This window comes from Rousettus aegyptiacus, unplaced genomic scaffold (assembly GCF_014176215.1).
Source record: "Rousettus aegyptiacus isolate mRouAeg1 unplaced genomic scaffold, mRouAeg1.p scaffold_m13_p_1, whole genome shotgun sequence".
In the NCBI taxonomy this organism is placed as follows: domain Eukaryota; kingdom Metazoa; phylum Chordata; class Mammalia; order Chiroptera; family Pteropodidae; genus Rousettus; species Rousettus aegyptiacus.
In genome coordinates, this window is record NW_023416284.1 from 29,452,782 (window position 1) to 29,475,340 (window position 22,559).

At 35.9% G+C, this 22,559-nt stretch overlaps 1 protein-coding gene across 1 annotated transcript in view; it reads right to left on the reverse strand.

The window, feature by feature from the left end:
- Window positions 1–22,559, reverse strand: part of ZSWIM5 (zinc finger SWIM-type containing 5) — a 138,669-nt gene that overhangs the window by 41,154 nt on the left and 74,956 nt on the right. The window contains exons 2-4 of the mRNA XM_016123497.2: window positions 17,066–17,422; window positions 7,178–7,326; window positions 5,779–5,929 (exon numbers count right to left, since the gene is read on the reverse strand). Of these exons, the coding sequence (XP_015978983.1) occupies window positions 5,779–5,929; window positions 7,178–7,326; window positions 17,066–17,422 (657 nt within the window). The remainder of the gene's footprint in view (window positions 1–5,778; window positions 5,930–7,177; window positions 7,327–17,065; window positions 17,423–22,559) is intronic.

The following is a 22,559-nucleotide window of genomic DNA, read 5'->3' on the forward strand; positions in this document are numbered from 1 at the left end:
CCTTAGAAGCTACTCGAAGATGTACTCCACCAAAGCAAGACAGTAAACCCAGAGAGAAGAGGATGTTAGAGTCAGAAAACAAGGGGCCCAACACAGAAGAAAGGAAAGAAAAAGTCCTGGAATGACAATAAAGAGCAATATCTGCAATGGTTACTATGTAGTGGGTTCAGAGAGCAAACAATCTAGGTCAGGGATAGGAAAATAAAGGGCTCCAGAAGGATGTCTCTAAGACAATAATGATATCGATAGATTATGTGATGTGACCAAACATATTAAATGAAGATTTTATAGCTGTGGTGGACAATTTGGAGATAATAATAGCAATAGAAATAACTGCAACCTCTGTAAAAGCCAAGCAACAAACAAAAAATGGTTAATTCCTGAAGGGAAAAAAAGGTTGTATAAGAAAGTAAATGTAATATTAGTATACTCCATGACTGTGCTACAAATAATATTTATATTATTTCATATAATTTAATAATACATTATTAATAATGTAAACATTTAACGCTGATTTAATCCCAAATAATAATATCACTAATTTGAGAGAATGAGGGAGAAGTTAATGGTATGCACATATGTACTGGGTCCTGTAGACTCAGTGAGAATGAGCTCTGTCATGAGATCTCTCATGCCTTATGCCATGTGAGGATACAGTGAAAAGACAGCTGTCTACAAACCACTAAGCTGGCCTTTACTTGACACCAAATGTGCTGGTCACTTGATCTTGGACTTCCTAGCCTCCAGAACAGTGAGAAATAAATTTCTGTTATTTTCAAGTCACCTAGTTAATGGTATTCTTTTATAGCAGCTCAAGGCTACTTACCCCAAAGGCTAACACAGAAATTGGCACCAAGAAGTGGGGTGCTACTACAATAAATACCTAAAAATGTAGAAGTAGCTTTCGAACTGGGTAAAGAGTAGAAGCTGGAAGAGTTTTGAAGTGCATGCTAGAAAAAAACCTATGCTGCTGTGAACAGACTTTTAAAGATGATTCTGGTGAGGTCCCAGAAAGAAAAGAGGAGAGCCACAGAAAAAGCCTCAAGTTTCTTAGAGAATATATACCTAAGGTAATCAGAATGAAGGGAATAGAATGTTGGTAGAAATATGGACAGTAAAGACTGTACTGATGAGGTCTCAGAGGGAACTAAGGAATATATTATTGAAAACTGGAAGAAAAGAGATCCTTGTTATAAAGTGGCAAAGACCTTGGCTAAACTATGTTCACATCCTAATGTCCTGTGAAAGGTAGAAATTGCAAGTGATGAAATTAGCTAAGGAAATATCTAAGCAAAGCGTTGAAGGAGCAACCTAGTTCCTCTTGACTGCTTATAGTAAAATGGGAGGAGAGAGAAATGATTTAAAAACAGAATTGTTAATCAAAAAGGAACCAGAACTCAGAGGTTTGGAATATTCTCAGCCTATCCATACTGAATTGTTAAGATGCCTGTTTGGGAAAGAATGCTAAGGACATGACCCTTAGAGAGGTAAATCCTCATCTTTCATTGTAGGAAAAGAAAAAATATATAGAATTTAAAGATAAAAAAAGAACAGTTAGTTTGACATGTGGAGGCATGTTAGAAAAAGGAACTAAAAGGTAAAAATTGCTCTTTCTGAGAAGTGAGAGTTGGCAATGTGAAGAAATGGGGCCAGGGAATATTGTTTTTTTACTATAAGATTTGTAGAATTGTTTGATGTTTTAACCTGTGTATAAGTAGTACTTTATTTTAAAAGATTAACAAGAGATATAGTTCTTTTTGCGGAGAGATGGAAGGAGGGTGTATATACTAATAGGAGAAAGGACATAAGCTAAGGCAAAAATGCTCTCAAAAGTCATCTTAGTCTAATCTAACTCTTTGGATATTTAGTCTATTAGATGTTTTCACCTTCTGGTAGAAAATTTTTATAATTTAGGATGTTAGCATTTAGTCCAACAGGGATAGTAAGGTCCTACCAATTACAGTGTACTTTATGAACACCAGGTGGCAGGAAATCTTTAATATGTAAAGTGCAGGAGGTAAAAACTTTGGAACAGTGTCACAGTAAGAAAAATGCACAAATGTTCAGATCGTAAAAGAGTTACTCTATCCACTTTCAGGATTTAAGAATCCTAAAGACCTATATAAACCTCATGAGAAAACTTTTTCTTCACATTGTAGTTCTTCCTCTATGGGGTGTCTATGTTATAGCATTTACTGATTCTTCTAAAATTAATGTAGGGAGGGATAGGGTCCCACCCATCACCAAACAAAAAAGATAAGAAAACCTCATAATTTAGGATGAGAAGAGTGGAGTGCTAAGAATGGAATTTTGAGGAAATATCAAAATTCTGAGAGCCATCAGATCTTGAATTGGGTGCAGAAGGTAGGAAACAGAGGAAACCAAGGACAACTCTTAGATTTTCTTCTTGAACAATTAGATGCATCTTGTTGCTGTGTACTAAGATGGGCATAACGGGAAAAAATAAGGCTTTGGCAGGAAAATTAAGAGTTCTGTGATGATCATGTTAAGTTGAGATGTTTCTTAGAAGTGGCAGGAAGCTGGACACTGAGCCTAGAGCTCAGGAGGAAGGTCAGAGTTAGAGACATAAATTTGTGACTTAGCTGCATCTGGATGGTATTTAAAGCCACGGGACTGAATATGATCACTTAGGTAGAGAATGCAGACAGGGAAGTGGGTGCTGTGGAGTACTCAATATTTAGAAGGATTGAGAAAAGGCAGAGGAGCCTGAAAAGCACTGAGAGAAAGCAGCTAGAAATGCTGGAGGAAAACCAGGCGGGTGGGGATTATGGAAGCCAAGAGAAGAACAGGTTTCAAGGATATGGTCAATTTTACTGAAAATTACTAAGAGATCAAATAAAGTAACAATTAAGAAGTGACTATTGTATCTAGAAATATAGAGATTACTGGTGACTTTGACAATAGCTACTTCAGTAGTGTCAGCAATGAGCAATGGAAGCTCAACTTCAGTGGGTTGAAGAGATAATGGAGGTGAGCAAATGGAAAGAGTAATTGCAGTCAAGTTTTTCAAGAAGTGTTCTTTAACAGGAAGAAGAGAAATAGATTAATGATTGGAGGGGGTGAGAACATCAAAGGCACTTTTCTTGAGACTAAAGATATTAGAGCAGGTTTATGTGCTGATGGGGTTGATCCAGTAGAGACCAAAAAATTAATGATGCCAGGGCAAGGATAACTGCAGGTATAAAATCCTTTGCAAAAGGAGATGGTATAGAACCCAGAGCAAATATGTAAGGACTGGCCCTTTATGGGGGCAGAGATACTTTAGAGATTTTAACAGAAGAGAAAGTAAAGCATCTGTGTGCAAGTATGGGGAGAAGAGAAAACTTCATGCCTGATTGCTTCTTTAAGTTCCTTTAAACCCTGTCCAGGCCCTCCCTAGGTGAGCAGCCTGGGGACCAGTACGGAACTCTGAGTAGTTAAGGGAAGCATGAATGCATTGCGCTCTAGAGTCTAACCCATAAGACTTCCTTTAGTGCTGTGGTTCTCAAAACATGGTCTCTAGAACAGTAGCATCAGCATCTGCAAATGATCAGGCCTCACTCCAACCTACTGAATCAGAAACTCTGGGGATAGGCCCCATAATTTGTTCTAACAAGTACTCTGAGTGATTCAGAGAAGTTTGAGAACCACTGTCTTTGCAGAATGCTGAGTTTCTTGGAAGGTCGATATAGCAATTTCTCAGATATGAAAATGTCAGAAGCAAGAGCTTTTTATTGTGAGCCTAAGTACATGCCAAGAACTTTGAAAACACTGAAAGCCAGTTCTTACTTCCTCTCACCTACCTTTACCCCCAAAACCAAGCCCAAGTTCACAGCACAATCCCATGACTGTTATAGAAATTACTCCGAGAGGTTCAGGCCTTGGATGAAATTTACTCTCTGAAGAAGGTTGATTTCAAATCCTTAGAAAACATGCACTCTGGGAAACAGAGTGCATTATAAGATAGAATTGAGAGAGATGTTGAGAAGGATATTTGATTTGGAGTCAGACAGACTGGGGTTCTAGTATTAGAAATACCACTTGTTAGTGTGTGACTTTGAATAACGTACTTAACTTTTCTGAGCTCAATTTTCTATTCTAAAAATATGAAGATGCCAATATCTTAACCTGGAAGGGAGTCCATGCCTATAATCCCTTCTGAGGAAAGAGTCTAGAAGCAGTTCCCAAGTCACCATGCATTGTATCATGTGACCCTGGTCACAACTGGCTGGATGGGAAGCTATAGACTAATTGTGCAACATTCCTGTACTTCAGAAAATGTGATTGTGTCAAGACAGAGGCAACTTTCCATAATTCTTTATTTTATTCTGTATCCAAAAGTAACCAGAGCTATTTGGTTTTTTTTGCAATAAACACACAATTACCTCATAGGGTTGTTATGAGAATTAAGTGAAACAATGTGAGTATGATCTTTAACAGGGAGACTGATTGGCATATAATAATGTAGCTATTCATTATTAATGAAAGCTCTGAAGCCATTAGTGCTCTAGGTGTTATTGAAAAGCCTCAGCACCCAAACCCAAACCTCACACTTACCCCCTAAAGTAACCAAGTACAGTCCCAGAGTCATTAAACCTCATTCCTCAAGGCTTTTAGCCCTGAGAACGTAAAATAAATGCCTCAGGGGCTCTGGTTTAGAAGAACTCACTAAAATCCTAAGCTGCAGTTTTTTCCCTCTGTTATTTTGTATAAGTATAAAGTTTGTTGTTGCTTTCTGAGGTGGGGGAAGTACCCCAAAAGTGGGGCCATGATTGAATGGTGAGTTCAGAGGATTTTGACAACATGGGGAGGAACTGAGACATTGTAAAACTGGATGTGGAGCAGGGGAATGATAAAGAAAAATAATTACTAAAGAACATGGCCTTGATAAGAAGAATGAACAACAGGGAGGCCATTCAAGAGGCCACAGTTCCAATTTAATCTAAAAGTCCCAAGACCCTCATTGAGACCAGTGGTGTTAGAGAACAAAAAGTGGCAAGGGACACTAATTTGTATTTTGAAGATAGGGGAATCAAACGGAGTTGATGACTGGATGTAGGGACCAGAAGGAAAATGAGTGCTTGACAATAAGTTTCATAGAATAAGGAGTGGTGGTGCCAATGCTAGTCAGGAGAATCATTTTTTTATAGGAGGTCTGAGTTCATTTTTAGATTTCTCAAGCTTAAGGCAATCAGGGGATTTTTTTAGGGGAAAGAGTCAAAGGGTAGTTACTAACATGGGACTAGAATTTATATAAGTGTAAAAAAGATGAGAATGAGATCATTGCAGAGGTACATTCTAAAGCCATGATATTAAAAAAAATAAAAAAAAGTTTTCAAGAGAGTATAAAGAAAAAAGACTAGAAGCCCAAAGTCCAGGTCTTGGAAACTGTCCTACGTCTAAGAGGTCTGTCAAGGAGTGAAAAAAAGAACAGATCCAGAGGAAGCGAGAAAAATAAGGTTGGTAAGTATTTGGAGAGCCAGGCTAGTGCTATGCAACAGAAGCCAAGGGAAGAAGTTTTCTCTCAGCAAAGGCTTCTATGTAGTATCATCTGGAACAGAATGCTGATGTCAATAACAAAGAATAATGCCGTGGAAGCAACACAAGTGAGTTCAGAATTACTCTGGCCTCTGAAGAGCCTAAATCTTCTATCAGCTGGGATAAAGTTCACTCAGCAAAATCTAATATAATGACTGATGGCAAGTGTTTACTAACACTCTTGCCAGGGAACAAGCTGGCAGGACAGAAATAGCACTTCTCTGAGACATGGGAACTTACCTAGCTCATCCCAGAGCTGCCTGCACTTATCTGTCATGCTTGTTCCTTGCTGCCTCCAGAGTGTGAGTCGTGGGTCAGCCATAAATTGCTCAGTTATTAGCGTCAGCATCCTTGCTCCATTGGAATCTCTCATCCGCAGCATCTCTCGAACCTGACACATAAGGAGGGGTAATGGGTTGGTGACTGCACATCATAAAAAAGTAGGAGAAGAAGAAAGGAGAGGAAGGGGAGGAGAAAATGAAATATCTAAGCACAATATTTCCAAAAAGCCAAAAAGAAGTCCTTTTATTCTGTAAGCAAATTCTCTGTATGTATATAGAAAGGCTGCTATGCACAATGGGATACAACTTCACACTCACTGGAATGGCTAGAATCAGAAAGCCAGATAACAACAAGTGTTGGTGAGGATACAGAGAAATCAGAACCCTCATATACCATTGGTGGGAATGTAAAATGCTGTAGTCACTTTGGAAATCAGTCTAGCAGTTCCTAAAATACTTAAACAGAGAGTTATCATATAACACAATTCCACTCCTAGAGAGAAATAAAAACATATGTCCACAAAGAAACTTGTACAAGAATGTTTATAGAAGCATTATTTATAATAGCCAAAAGACTGAAATAATAAAAATGTCCACCAACAGACAGATAAACAAAATGTGGGGTATCCATACAAAGGAATATTATTTGGCCAGAAAAAAGGAATGAAGTACTGATGCATGATATAACACAAATGCCCTTTGAAAATATTATGCTAAGTAAAAGAAGCCAGTCACAAAAGACTATACTATAATTCCATTACTATGAAAGTCCAGAAAATCTACAGAAGCAGAAAGTAGATTAATAGTTGCTTAGGGCTGGGGAAGGGGAATATGAAGGATAGGGAAATGATAGCTAAAGGGGATGGGATTTCTTTTGAAGGTGATGAAAATGTTCTAAAGTTGACTGTGGTGATGGCTGCACACATCTAAATATAAAAACCACTGAACTGTACACTTTAAAATAGGTGATTTTATGGTTGTGAATTATATCTTACTAAATGTATTAAGAAAAAAAAGAAAACCTATTGTGAGACCTCCAGTACAAAAACCTCTTCAAGGCCTCATTAGGCAGCCTTCGGTTCAAATCTTTATTACTAAAACACCCCCAGCAATGCTAACTCATCTAGAAAGTGGAACAGAAGAGGACTACCAGGATGAGATAGTAGGAGCTCCCTGGATGTAACCTGCTAAGGTCTGTTCTGATCAGCCTCTTTTATTAATAATCTTTCAAGCATTCAGCACAGCTAGGGCAAGTGAGCTGGCTACAATGCCTGAAGCCAAAAGTTTAGTGAGCTCAGTTTACTTAAGAAAGTAAACAGACAAACAAGCAAACAAAACACAACCGTTTTAGATCTTACCTTGGCAAACATTGAATTGAGTTGCTTTCCAGAGCCATAGTAACCACCTTGGGAGAGAAAAAGCTTCACTTGTTCTTTCACCTGTTCTTCATCCAAATGCCAACAGTTCTCATCATCAATGCTGGCCCCAGCTGTGGGGTCAGGGGCACCTGTGAGGAATGGGAACAGTAAAATGACTCCCAAGTTCATACGGTACACATTGAGCAGGAAGGGCACTTTGCGAGTATATTAAAAAACATTTACAGACGACGTAATACTATACATAGAAAACCCTAAAGAATCCACCAGAAAATTAATAGAATTTATAAAAGAATTCAGTAACATAGGAGGATACAAAATTAATATAAAGAAATACGTTATATTCTTATATACTTATAACAGTCAGAGGAAAAACTAATGAAACAATCCCATTTACAATTGTATCAAAAAGGAAAAAAATACAAAGAATAAATTTAATCAAGGATATAAAATACCTGTACTCTGAAAACTATAAGACATTGAAGAAAGAACCTGAAACACACACAAATAAATGGAAGATATACCATGTTCATGGATCGGAAGGATTAATACCATTAAAATGACCATATTACCCAAAAGCAAGCTTTAGATTCAATGCAACTCCTATCAAAATACCAATGACATTCTTCTCAGAATTAGAATAATCCTAACATTTACATGGAACCACAAAAGACTACAAATAGCCAAAACAATCTTGAGAAAGAAGTACAAAGTGGGAGGTATCACGCTTCCTGATCTCAAACTATACCACAAAGCTGTAATAATCAAAACAGTATATTACTGGCACAAAACCAGACACATTGATCAGAAACAGAATAGAGAACCCCAAAATAAACTCTGGCTTAAATGGCCAACTAACCTACAACAAAGGAGGTAAGAATATACAATGGAATAACGAGTCTCTTCAATGAGTGATATTGGGAAAACTAGACAGATACATGCAAAAAGATGAAACTGGACCATTTTCTTATACCATATACAAAAATAAAATCAAAATGAATTAAAGACTTAAATGGAAGGCCTGAAACCATAAAACTCCTAGAAGAAAACATTGGTAGTAAACTATGACAGTCTGAATAATATCTTTTTGGCTAGGTCTCCTTGAGTGATGAAAACAAAAGCAAAAATAAACAAGTTGGACTCCATCAAATTAAGAAGCTTCTGCACAGTGAAGAAAATCATCAACAAAATATATTCATAAATGATATATGTGATAAGGAATTGGTATCTAAAATATATAAGAAACTCATACCGTTCAGTAACAAAAAAATAAACAATCTGATCAAAAGGGGACAGAGGTCATGAAAAAACATTTCTCTAAAGGAGGCATACAGATGGACAACAGACATAAGAAGATGCTCAACATCGCTGATCAGGGATGCTCCTTGAGGGCATAAACTGTTTTTGCTTGCTGGTATATTTGCAACATACAGAACAGTGTCTGGCACAGAGCAGGTGCTCAATGAATATCTTTTGAGTAAATTCCAGTGAACTCTTGGTAACAATTCTATGAAGTGGTATTATTATTCTAATTTAAAAAAAACAAAACAAAACCCAAAGCCTAAAGCTTATATAGTAACATCACAAATAGAAAATATAAGTCAGAATCTACATGTCAGTCTCTCTCCAAAGTCTGTGTTCTTTACTACAAGGCTATACTTTGGCCTTTGGCCTCAGACCGTGATGATCCACCAGCTGGTTTCAGGCCCCTGAAGATAAGCTGGGTGGTGTGTCTGAAGACAGCTAAATCATTTCTTGGCCTATACTACTACACGGAATAGAGGCATACCTTGCTTTTTTTGTGCCTTGATTTATAATGCTTCACAGATACTGTGTATTTTACAAATTGAAGGTTTATGGCAACTCTGCACCAAGCAAGTCTATCAGAGCCATTTTTCCAACAGACTCAGATGATGGTTAGCATTTTTTAGAAAAAAAAGTATTTTTTAATTAAGGTATGTACATTGTTTTAGACATAATACTATTGCACATTTAATAGACTAAAGCATGGTGTAAACATAAATTTTATATGCACTGGGAAACCAAAAAAATTCATGTGACTTGCTTTACTGTGATACTCACTTTACTGCGGTGGTCTGGAACTGAACCTGCAATGTCTCCAAGGTATACCTGTATAGGATTAGTCAGAATAATGTATTTTCCACATATTGAGGATAACAGAGTTCTCTCACTAGTGATTCTCTTGGGGTTTGTGTTAAAAATACAGATAATAGTCTCAATTCTAATGATTTTAGTTTTTAGTAGCTCTATAGAGACAGAACTGAGATAGAATGAGATAAACTCGGCATAAACGAAGGACTAGGCCTCTGAGTACCTTGTTGCTAAGGATGAGGAAGACGAAAGAACAGCAATGGTATTCCAAAAGCAAGTGACAGACATGGTTTAAATACCAATTCGGACCCTTGGGTGGTTAAATTAGGATATAAAAAAGTAGGCGCAGGACCCAGTCTCCTAGGGGAGCTGGCTTTAATCAACTGGAAGTGTGCAATGACATCCCCTCTAAGATTTGAAAAGGTATGGAGAAAACTGGAATACCTTTTGGGCCCAGGCAGTAGTGGCAGCAGCTGTGGAGGAAATAAGGCCCAATTTATAAATACCTACTATGAAGATTATAGAGAACTGCTGAGATAGGACAAGGCCTTCAGAGTTATTAAGAATAAAATTTCACCTAAAACTTTAAAAGGTTTGTTTATCTGATAGGAAAGAAAAGAAGGAAACTGTATAAATGTTTATTGGTATACAATAAGCCCAGGGGATGAGAAACTGAGCTACCAAAATAGGAGGTTGCAGCAAGAAAGAGAGTAAGTCAATATTTGAGGCATCTAGGTGACAAAGCACAAGGAATTGGTGTGACTATTGAAGGAAGCAAAGTCATCTGGGAAAGCATGAATTGGCAAGAGGCTCCAAAGATAATTTTCTAAGACATTTTCATTTGTATAACCAATATTTATTGAGAGCCTACTATGTGCTGTGACCTATGAAAAATACTGGATATACAGTGGTACACAAGGCAGATATAGTCCCTTGTCCTTGTGGAGCTGGTAGCCTAGCTGGGACATTAAGAAAAAAAAAAAAAATCACACATGTATATGTTTGCGTGGAAGGAAAAAAAGGTCAACCAAGTTTTTCCTGAGAAAGTGACTTTTAAGTGGACACCTGAAGAATGAATAGGAGTTAGCTTGGCAGAGAGTGGAGGAAATATTGTGTGTATTTTTTGTTCAAAAAAGCATGAAGTCATATATTATTGTGGTAATTAAGTACCTCTATAAAAAAGGAGAGAGGATAGGAAGAGTGTTCCAAGGAGAGGGAATATCATGTGAAAATGTAGGCAAAAGCTAGGTTCATGCAAGATTTTGTAGGCCACATGAAATTTGGATTTTATACTGAAGGCAACAGGAGACCATTAAACAAAAAGGAATATTAACAAAATCTGTAGTTACAGAAAAGTTACTTTGGATGGCTGTGTGGAGAATGGAATAGAAGGGAGCAATTGTGGATATATACAGAGATCAGTTAGAAGGCTATGGTAGCAATCTAGGTGAGAGAGTATAGTGGTTTTATGGCAGTATCGCCTTAAATATACAGAGGAATGGAAAATGATGAAATATACTTCGGAGTTAAAATTAACATGTCTTGTAATGGAATTCATGTGAATTATAAGAAAAAGGTGTTAGAGATGATACAAGGTTTCTTATCATGATCTAGTAGCTAGATGGTGGTGCTATTTATTAACCAAGTTTAGGAGAGAATATAAATTCACATTTGGGTATGTTGACATTGGGATGTCTTTGTGATATTGGCATAGTCAGTTGAAAAAAGGATCTAAAGCACAAATTATTTGGGCTGGAGAAATATGTTTGAGTCATAGTACATAGATGACATTTCAATTCAAGGATGTAGCTAAGATCAGCTATAGAGACCATGTAAAATAAGATGAAGAGAAAACCTAAGATAAATTTATAAAAAATGTCAACATTAAAGGTCATATAGTAGAGGGGGATATAGAATTTAGGAATAAATAAACAAGAGATGTGCACAAATTAATTTTAACTAGATAAACTAGGCCTGGAGTTCACAACCAGCCCCTCTAGCTGTTCCTCCTTAATTCCCAGCAAAATATTTTGGTTAAAAAAAAAAAAAAAAGAAAGATGAAAATGTTCCTATATGTTTACTGGTTAGAATAGTTTAGTCTTTTTATTAAAATAAAAAAATGAGTATGAAATTCAGTAGTGGTAAAGCAGACCCAGTCAATGTAAATAACACTTTAACATTATAGTGTGAAATTTTCCATAGGAAGATAAGGTAGAAAGGATGTCTTTTATAAATAATTATGAAACAAAATAACTTGGGTTAAGGCTCCAAGTTAGAATGAGGCTGTTACAATGAGACCTGCCCTGAGGGGACTATTATGTCTGTGGAACAAATTTTTCTTTCATTCTTAAACATCCTTTTTGAAATTATAAAAATAATACATGCTTATTGTAGAAAATATACTAAAGCATAAAGAAAATAAAAATCTACCTATAATTCCACCAGCCATAGATTAATGTTAATATTATTTCCTATAATATGTATTTCCTTCCAGTTTTTTTTGCTCTGTACACATATGTATGCGGAAACACACACCACTTTTTAAATTAAAAATATTAAATTGAAATATAAATTATGAAAAGTACACACAGATTAAGTGTACAGCTTGATGAATTATCAGATAGTAATTTTAACAGTGTAACTGTCACCAAAGTCAAAAAATAGAATACTAGTAGAATCCCAGAAGTCCCTTTGCAAACACTCTTGCTTCCTCTTCCCCAAAAGTAACTATCATCCTGACTTCTAACATCCTGACTTGTTTCTAAACTTTACACAAATGGAATCATACAAGTTATTCTTTTGTGTCTGGCCTCTTTCACGCATCATGATATCTGTAAGATTTACCCCAATTTTTGTGTTTAGCAATATGTATTTTCACTGATGTATAGTATTCCATTATAGGAATGTACCAATTTATTTAGCTATTCTACTATTGATGGACGTTTGGGTTGTTTCTATTTTAGGCTATTACAAATTATGCTATTCATTTCCATTGGGAAGACATCTAGGAGTAGAATTTCTGGGTCATAGGATATGCGTATGTTCAACTTTTTGATTAGATGATACCAATTTCCCAAAGTGACTGTAACAATTTACATTCCCACCTGCAAAATATTAGTTCCAGTTGCTCAATATCAGTAATACTTGATATCGGCTTAGCCATTCTGGTAGATATGTAGTGGCAAGTCATTGTGGTTTTAGTTTGTATTTCCCTGATTACTAATTAATTAAATACCTTTTAATATGTGTATTAGGTATTTTGATATCCTTTTTTGTCAAGGGCCTTTTGTGTCTTTCATCCATTTTACTATTTGTAAGGGTTCTTTATATATTTGGGATATAAACTCTTGTCAATTATCTGTGTTATAAATATCTTCTCCCAGTACTTGCTCGCCTCTTTTTTTCTAACTTTTAAAATATTTTCAATTACAGTTGACATAAAATATTATATTAATTTCAGGGGTACGAAGTAGCGATTAGACATTTATATAATTTACAATGCGGTACATAAGTCTAGTACCCATCTAACACTACATGTTGTTATTACAATATTGTTTACTATATTCTCTATGGTATACTTTATTTTCCCATGACAGTTTCTATAACTGGCAATTTGTATATATTAATCCCTTCCCCAAACCCCTTCTCATCTGGCAACCATCAAAATGTTCTCTGTATCTATGAGTTTGTTTCCATTTCATTTATTTTGTTTTTAGTTTCCGCATATGAGATCATGCGGTATTCCTCTTTGTCTGTCTGACTTATTTCACTTAGGTCCATCCATGTTGTCACAAATGGCAAGATTTAATTCTTTTTTTATGGCTGAGTAATAGTCCATTGTATACATGTACCATATCTTCTTTATCCAACTGTCTATCTATGGATACTTAAGTTGCTTCCATATCTTGGCTATTGTAAATAATGCTGCAGTGAACAGAGGGGTGTATATGTCTTTCTGAATTAGTGTTTTGAGTTTCTTCAAATAAATACCCAGAAGTGGAATTGGTGAGCAATAGTATATTCTATTTTTAATTTTTTGAAGAACCTCCATAGTGTTTTCCATAGTGTTTGTATCAATTTACAATCTAACCAACAATGCATGAGGATTCCCTTTTCTCCACATCCTCACCAGAGCTTGTTGTTTGTTGATTTATTTATGATAGCCATTCTGACAGGTGTGAGGTGATATCTCATTGTGGCTTTAATTTGCTTTTCCCTGATGATTAGTGATGTTGACTATCTTTTTATACGTCTACTGGCCATCTGTATGTCCTCTTTGGAGAAATGTCAATTCAGGTCCTCTGCCCACTTTTTAATTGGACTGAGTGTGTGTGTGTGTGTGTGTGTGTGTGTGTACTAAGTTGTATGAGTTCCTTTTTAGTCTTTTAATGGTGCCTTTTGACAAACAGCAATTTATATTTTTTAGTGTAATCTAATTTATCAATTTTTTCCTACTTAAATTCTTTCCTTCCTCAAGGACATGAAGTTACTTTCTTGTTATCTCCTATATGCTTTATAGTTTTACTTTTCACATTTGTATCTGCAATCCATCTGTAATTGACCTTTCTGCATGGTATAAGGTAGTAATCAAGTTTTCTTCCCCTCATTAATATTCAATTTATCCAGCATCATTTATTGAAAAGATTCTTCTCATTGTTGGGCATTTGGTAAAATCCTTTCACTTTAGAAACTTAATGTTTTTGTTCTAGAAAAATTTCTTCAGATATTTCATTGATACATTCCTTACCTCTGTTTTCTACTTCTGGAACCCCTATTATTCAAACATTGTAATTCCAGGATTTGTTCTATTAATTTTTGACATTTTTTCCTCCTATTTTTCATCTCCTTGTCTTTTTGCTCTACTCTATAGGAAATTTCCTTACATTTATTTTCCATCACTTGGTTTTATAATTTTTTTACTTTTGTATTTATACTATTCATTAGGTTGTTCTGTGAATATTTTTATAGTATACAGTTTTTGTTTCATGATTGCAAAATCTTCCTTTATTGTTATGATGATAATATTAACACCTTCTCAAAGTTGGGTTTTCTCTGTATAGTCTCTATTTCTCTAAAAATGTCTATGTTTGTTAGTTATAGTCTATATCGTCCATAATATTCAACACTGTTGACCATTCACTTTTTGAAACTCAATTCTATACTGGCTTTGATTATAACTTGCTAACTTTTTCTCATTTCTCATTCTACTTTGCTATTTGCTACATTGGCTCCTATTTCATCACCTGTATATGTATGGCTGTATTGATTAAACAAATCCTGATTATTTCCCAGGTACCATACTTGGAGATGAAGACACGAAAATTAGTACGACATGGTTCCCGACTCAACTCTTTATCTTACTTTTTCTTGGTATATAATCTCTCTTCATGAATAAGCAGAAACTGAAGAACTGGCTAGGATGTTTATGCCACAGAATTTTAGGGTATGAAGTTACTAGAGCAAATTAAATCTTCAATCCAAAGAGGCCAAGGCAAAGTCTAGCTATAAATACATATAGAGACTAATACAAGCAAAGATTTCAGGCAAGTTAGAAGCGAGCAATCCCTGACATTAAAAGCAGGCAATTAGCAGTTTTAGAAATCTTATTCCAGCTTTTTATATCTGTTTTGGTGAGGAGTAGCGTTTAGGAGGAAGAGAAGGAAGAAATTCTAAGTGCTGAAAAATTCAGCAGGGAACAGAAACATGACTTCAAATATCATCTCTATGCTAGTAACTCCAGAACTGTGACTTTTGTTCTCAGTTCCAGATCCACATATCTATCAGAAAATTTTACCTAAGTGTTCTACAAGCACCTCAAACTTAAATTGAATTCATCCTTCTTCTAAATTCATCCCTCCTTTTATGGTCCCTAAGTGAATGGCAAAATTATCATTAAATCAATCAACGCCATGCTAGCTAGACATTCTGAGATTCAGTTGTCTCTCATCTTCCTCTTCTTCACACCCCACTCATCCTACATACCTGGATGTTGAATCCAGTCCATGTTAGCTCTAAAGTATCTCCACCACCACCCCATTTTAAGTATCATCGTTTCTATCAGCACTGGTTATTAGAAATAGATTAGGAAAGGCCTTGTACTTTAAATACTATAAAACTTGGGGTATAAAACTAATATAAATGTGGGATAAATACAAGTACAGAAGAAGTAGTTTTTAGGGCAGGTTGAGAACACATTTTAAGTTCAAAGTTATCATTTCAGCCTAATTTCAGACAAATAATAAGATACCAAGATGAGAAGTATAATGAGGGATAGAGGTTGCTTCAGCACAGTGGTAAAGAGAAGACAGCTGCATTGGTGAAAAAGACAGATACCATACAGGTCCTGAACCAACGTGGGCTATTCAAGAAAAGGCAAGAGACTTGGAAATAGGTAAAAACTCTGGGACAGAGCTAGTGGGAATGAGGCACAAAAGCAGGCAATAGCCCAGTAGTTAGGGTAAAGAGCTCTAATTCTCTCTGGAAATGGGGCAGAACTCAGGTTCCTAAGAGCTCTAGATTTAAGGAGGCCAGAGAAGTAGAACAGTCTCCCTATGTGGGATAAGAAGACATAGATAGACTACTATTTAATAATATCACTCAAATAGAGAGAGCTTAGTCTTTGTGTAAATAGTACAACTTTGAGTTTTATAAAGCAACAAAGATTATTTCTGCTAGTTAGCAAGAGTTCCTGGAAGCATGTCAATCTGACTATCCTTGTTTCTGAGGAGTTGTGAGGTTGTGTGTAGGACTCGATTAACTCTATTGGACAACTGGGAAAGGTGGGCCCTTTGGCACATGGACTACAGTATTATATAGGCCGCCCACCTTGTCTCATTGCCTCTTTCACAATAGTACCATAGATAGTTTCCTTCTAAAAATAGATAGGTTATATAGACAAGCATAAAAACTTGAGTTCTAAAGTCAGATAAGCCTGGGTTATATATAATGTTCTTATTTATGAAATAATAATGGTTATAACACCTACCTCACAGGGTAGTTTAGAAAACTAAATGAATTACATATTTAAAGTCCTTTGTATGATGCCTGGAACATAGTAGAACCTAGCAAACAAAATGAAAAATTGGCTCATGTAGCTATCTTCTCAAAATTCTTCAGTGGTTTTCTACAATTATGTCTCTACAAGCTGGCTTCATTATAAAAGCAGGTATTTATTTCAGGCTTGGTTGTCTTTTCTACTACGTTATAAACTACTTACAGGCAGGAACCACATCCGTTTTATGCTCTCAACAACCAGCACTATTGCTTGCACATAGTAGGTACTCAATATATACTTGTTGAATAAGTGAGTGAACATAATATATTTCAATATTCATGCATCCTGCCCCCATTACATAAATAGCTCATAAGCACAATGCTAACAGCTGTTCTTTAGAATAACTCTGTTGGTGTGTAGGATCCTGAAATGTTAAGAGAATTCTATATCTATCTCATTTCACTGAATAACAAAAATTGTTTTACACTTTCTCTCACTCTTAAATATTCCAGGCTCCTGGAGTCAGGGATTTCATAGGCAAATAAAGTCCATAAACTAGATCAATACATAACTCTTTCTCTGTCCTTTTTTTTTTTTGCCAAAACCGTTCTGAGGTGGACAATTGGACTGCTTTAAGAAACTAAAAGTTTAAATATATGGCTGTTTGTATAGAATGAATTAAGGTTAAATGATTATAAATGCAAACCTCTAAACATGCAATAAAGCAACAAAGTAGATTTTTAGCAACAAAAATGTACAATTACCATTTACTTGGTTGATTTCTGAATTGGAGGACAGAATCTCATCTGCCAGTTTCTGTGCAGTAGGAAGAACTTCAGTGTGGTGTGCTGTGATTAAATATTGGATAAACTTTTGTAGCTGGTCCCTATTCATCTGGAAAAGGGTTTCTGAGATGGGAAGACGCAATTTGACTTGATCTGGTTTACGAATCCTGTAGAGTGAGAGTGCTACTACATGAGCACAGTAGAATATGTCCTTGTTCCCACAGCCACATGTCACTGAAGTGATTTTGCATCGATCAAAACTGATTGCAACTTTGTAAGTCATTGCTGGTTCAGAGGTACTGGCTGGCTCTGTTACTGTGCCACTGAGATGGAAGCCTAAGGAAACAAAGAAAATGTGTTTAGAGATTCTGTAGGTAGAAATTGGAAGATTTTCATTTTGCATTTCAATTAATCAATTCAGAAACTATTTGCTGAGTATCTTCTATATACATGGTAGGCTCTGCCAAAAACATGAAGGTCAGTGCAACTCAGGTATTGTTCTTAAGGAACTCACAATCTAGAAAAAGAGTCTTTACCCTGGAGTCTTCCTGAACTAATAAGAAAACTTTTGTTTATACATATGTACATTCTTCTGGGGACACAGTTCATAGCTTTCATCACAAGTCTCAAAAAGGTTGATAAGGAAGCCCAAATTAGTTAAAAACCTCTGTAGTAAATTTTGAGTTCTAGGTAGTAGGCAAAAACAAGTCTATAAATAACATCAGTACGATCTAGAGTAAGGCGAAAACTACAAATGAGAGAGAAACCAAAAGAATGCCACAAGGAGGAAAAGGAAGAAGAACAAGGAAGGTAAGGACATTTCTTCCTTAAAACATATACTAACACATACCACCGATAATTTTAAATTAAGTTCCCTGTAAACTTTTCAACTAATAGTTTTAGTAGTCATTGATGATCATTGCCTTGATCTATTATTAGAGTGGATTTATTTTTTTATTTAAACTTTGATTTTCTCATCTTCTCTCTGACTGATACCCTAATCTGTAAAATAACGGAAGAAAATATGTGAAGTGGTCAGTTCACTGCCTGGAACACAGTGGGCTCTTGAAAAAAGAAGTAATAGCAACAACCACCATAAAAATTGCCTCATGGAAAAAACCACTTTATAGACAAATTTTTCCTGAATACCATCATTGTGATGATCCTTAATTTACATTTTCCTAAAATACAAAAAGAAAACATATATTGTAAAATCATCCTACTTATCAAATGTTCAGATGCTCAAGAACTACAGGCTTTAAAAACAGTGTCTTTTATCAGTTGCAAGTCTTGAAGTGATAAGATAATAGATGGACTGGTGGAAGCAGGAGTAGGCATGAGCAACATGTTTGCTCACTAGTGGCTCCAGCCAGCCATAAAGGTCAAACATCCATATTTCCTTCCTTCGTACAGCACGTCTTTTTGGTGCAAAGCAGTCAGGGATGCCAAGCCTGGTACAAACATGGCTTTTGAAGAAAATAGTCAGGCAGCTGCTCCTCTTGTGTCCCTATCACTTCATACACAAGAAACGACAACAACACTTTCAGTGCTCTCACACTGAGGAAGCCCTAAATAATGCACCAAATTATTTCAAGGAGTTCCTGTTTTGTTTTACAAGCATTGCATCCTCCCAAACCACCCCTAAGTCATAAAGCAAGCTTTATGCTGAGTAAATGAGATCACTTCAACTTTGTTTTCTGGCTGAGACAACTTTCCTGCCTGATCTATACATTGTTTAGAAATACAATAATAAATTTTATCACAGACTTTTCTCCATTACATATCACAGTGGCTTGGACATCTCCTTAACTTCCAGGAAAATCTCTGACCTTCAATAAAAACCTGCTATGGGGTAAGCTCTGACTAATATGTTATCCTATAAGTGGGCCATGTTTTCCTTGGCTTCAGCATGCTCCCAGTGCCATTCAGAAGTGAGCAAAACTCAAAAAGTGTGCAGAAATGGCCTCACAGCCCCTGACAACCAAGTTCTTTGCAGGTGGTCCTTCATAGACCTTGCCATGCTTAAATGTGCAGCAAGAGCTCTGAGAACTTCCAGATTAGCTAGAAATTGTTAAAAATCCATTAAGTGGCTCATGGATTAAAATAGAGTTCTGATTCTCTTGCCCTCTAAACTGAATGGTGGCACAAAAGAAAATGGAAATGACTAAAACTGTTTACTAAACAACTTTATATTCCAAGGCTGGAGAATCTAGGGCATGAACCCAACCTTGGACTAAACTGAAAGTACCAAGGACCAGTTTTCTACTTGTAGAAAATATAAATAAATTTTCCCTTCTCCAAATAAGAAAATCCTATGTTTTTTATGGCTTAGTTCAAATATTATCTCTATATGAAACTCTGCCTGGTGCCCCAGTTGCTGAACTGAATCATATAAAATAAAGAAGCTTTGACTGTATGCCTCACGAGAAAATTTTTTTTTACCCAGAATCAAGTAATAAAGGACTTAAGAATAATCATTTCACAGATGAGGAAAAGGCTCAGAGAAATTATGCAATTTGCCCCAACTTTATTGCATGGTTACAGTCATGATAACAGAAATTAAAATGACCATAAATTCACATTCTGAAACATTTTGGGCTTTAAAAACTAGAAAAAATAAATTTGTAAAAAGTTTCCTTCAAATTAATATATTTTCTAAATAGAAGTAATTGCTTCTTTTAATAAAATAATTTTTAGTTCCTAATGTTTTTTGAGCACTTACTGTGTGCTAGACACTAAGTCCTTTCACTCTTTTCATAAGTATTATATCACTTAATCCTTACCACAACTACTATTATTTAACATCTTCTATGTGTTAGGTCCTAGGAACACATCTGTGAAAAGACCAAATAATCCCCAACTTTATGTCATTTATATTCTAGCTAGGGAAATAACTAAGTCTACAAGTAATGATTTAATTCTAATTGTGGTAAGTGCTATGAAAGAGAAGTACAGAATAATAAGATTGCATGTAATAAGGAAGACTTGACTTGGTTTAGGGATAGGGTAGTAAGGGATGAGTTCCTTAAGGAAGTATCAGTTTGAGAATTTTATAGAATAAATAAGAATTAATTAGGTGAGAGGACAGAGAATGGCAAAGTAGTGATAAAGAGAGCTCCAGGTAGGAAAAAAAAAAAAAGCCTACATGCAAAGGTGCTAAGAGGAACATGGAATGTTCAAACAACAGAAAGAAGACCAGCAATTAGAAAGCCAACAAGGAGTAAAGTAGCATGCAGTGAGGCTGGAGACGCAGGCAGGAGCTGTGGTTCTGGGATTCATCCTATTTCCTCCCTCTGCTCCTTATACAAGAGGTCACTAAATCCCATGGATTCTGCTTCCTAAGTGTCTCTCCACTCTAGCTTCTCCCTTTCAACTCCCCTAATACTGCCTCAGCTCAAGATCATAACCTTCTGCCTGGATTAACAAATCTTCCTGCCTCCAAATCTTCTCCTCTCTACCCATCTTCCACAATATGAACAGAATGATCTTTCTAAAAAAGAAACAAAATGACGTCATTCCTACTAAACTGTGACCTATTTATTTTATATTCTTGGTACCTAACAGAGTCTGGCATGGAATAAACTTTTTTAAAAATGTTTGTTGAACTGAATTGCTTGAAATCTTTTAAATGGTTCCTCATTGATTACAGAATAAAATTCAAACTTCCTATGTTGTGGCCTCTTTCTATTTCTTCAGACTTGCTTCCCACCACTTCTCAACACACTAAAACTACTTGCAGGTATCTGACTATCCTATGTTTTCTTAGCATCTATACCTTTGCATAGGATGTTCCCCATACTAAGTGAGAACCATCTCATTTCCTTCTTGTCCTTAATTCTCAACTCAAATGATACCTAACTCTGGGAAGTCTAGCCTGATCTCTGGAGAATTAAATGCTTCTGAGTGCTCGTGCTCTCTCTCTCTCTCTCTTTCTCTCTCTCTCTCGTGTCTGTCTGTCTGTCTCTCTTTCTCTCTGTCATATCTCTCTACAGCACTTGTCATTTGACACCAGTGTAATAACAGTTTTTACGTTTTGGATAGTGAACTCCTTTAAAACAGAGGTTATGTCTTTTTCATCTTAAGCAAATGTAAGGGCTTAATAAATGTTTAAGGATGAATGAATAAATGAACACTAAATTGAATCTTTAATTTATGTATTCATATCTATGATTCACAGAGAATTAAGTATGTTTATAAAATTCCTGATTTTATGATTAGAATGAAATCAGCCAATAATTTTACTGTGATGGTGACCAAGTGACAATAATTTATATACAAGCTAATAATAATGAGGCACCAAGATTATTTTCTATAATTCATATCTATGCCTCAAATGGACAGTTATGCTTTTGCCAATTTTCAACCCATATTTAAAAATATAAAATATGAGCAAACAATTACTAGATACTTACTATGTGCCACACAGTGTTCTACTTTCCATGTATTAACTAATTTAATCCTCACAACAACCCTATAAGATAGGTTCACTTATTATCTCCCTTTTTCAGATGAGGAAACTGAGGCTCAGAGAGGTAAAAGAACTTGTCTAAAATCCCACAGCCTGTAAAAAAGTTAGTCAAGATTTGAACACAGGTAGTCCAGCTCCAGAGCCTCATTCTTAAATTAATTACCATGATATACTAAACACGACATACAGTTTAAGTTATGTATTTAAGAGTTTAGAAAAGTAATTAGCAAGTAAAATCCTTAATGACAAGTCAGTAAACTCTGATGTTTGCCTGGTTTCCTGGTCAATTATTGTTCAAGGCAACTAAAATGGACAAGTGCTCTGTGATGCTCTTATAGTTGGAATAAAGATGGGCTCATGAACTCATCTGTACAAGACAATGTCTCAGCACAGTGAGTGAATCATCTGCTGAGAGTTCTAATGGAAAGCACTTCTCAGTACAGCCTCTGACACCATTCAAAGTCTTTTTTTGTTTCTGAGTGCAAGAAAGGCTCTAGTAAAGCTTGGGCAATTAAAACCACTTTGCTCATTGCTCTTTTGATTCACCAGACCCCTGAACAGGTGCTAATGCATGAAAATGAGAGTAGTTTCAACCAATGGCAGGGAAAGAAGAGCTGTAGTTTACAAAAAGAATCATTTTTTTTTATAGTCAGTTTAAGTGTGTGTAGTGTGTGTAGTGTGTGTGTATGTGTAGGTAGGTGGGGTATATACACAAACAGATATATAAACTAGGTAACTCATTTGAATGAGAATGCTTTCCTCTTGAATAAATTTGGTTTTAGTGATACTGCATCCTGTGGATTGATTAGACCTTCTGACTTAATTCCTGTCTCCTGGAAAGCAGTGTACCAGTATTCACTCTTTCCCCTTTCTGTTACCTAGAAAAATGGTAGCCACACAAAGGCTTAAAACAGAGTGACATCATCAAATTAACTAATTTCCTTTTCTGAAACCCTTATTCAAAAGCTGGATAACTATTGCCTGAACAAGGGCACTGGAATGGCT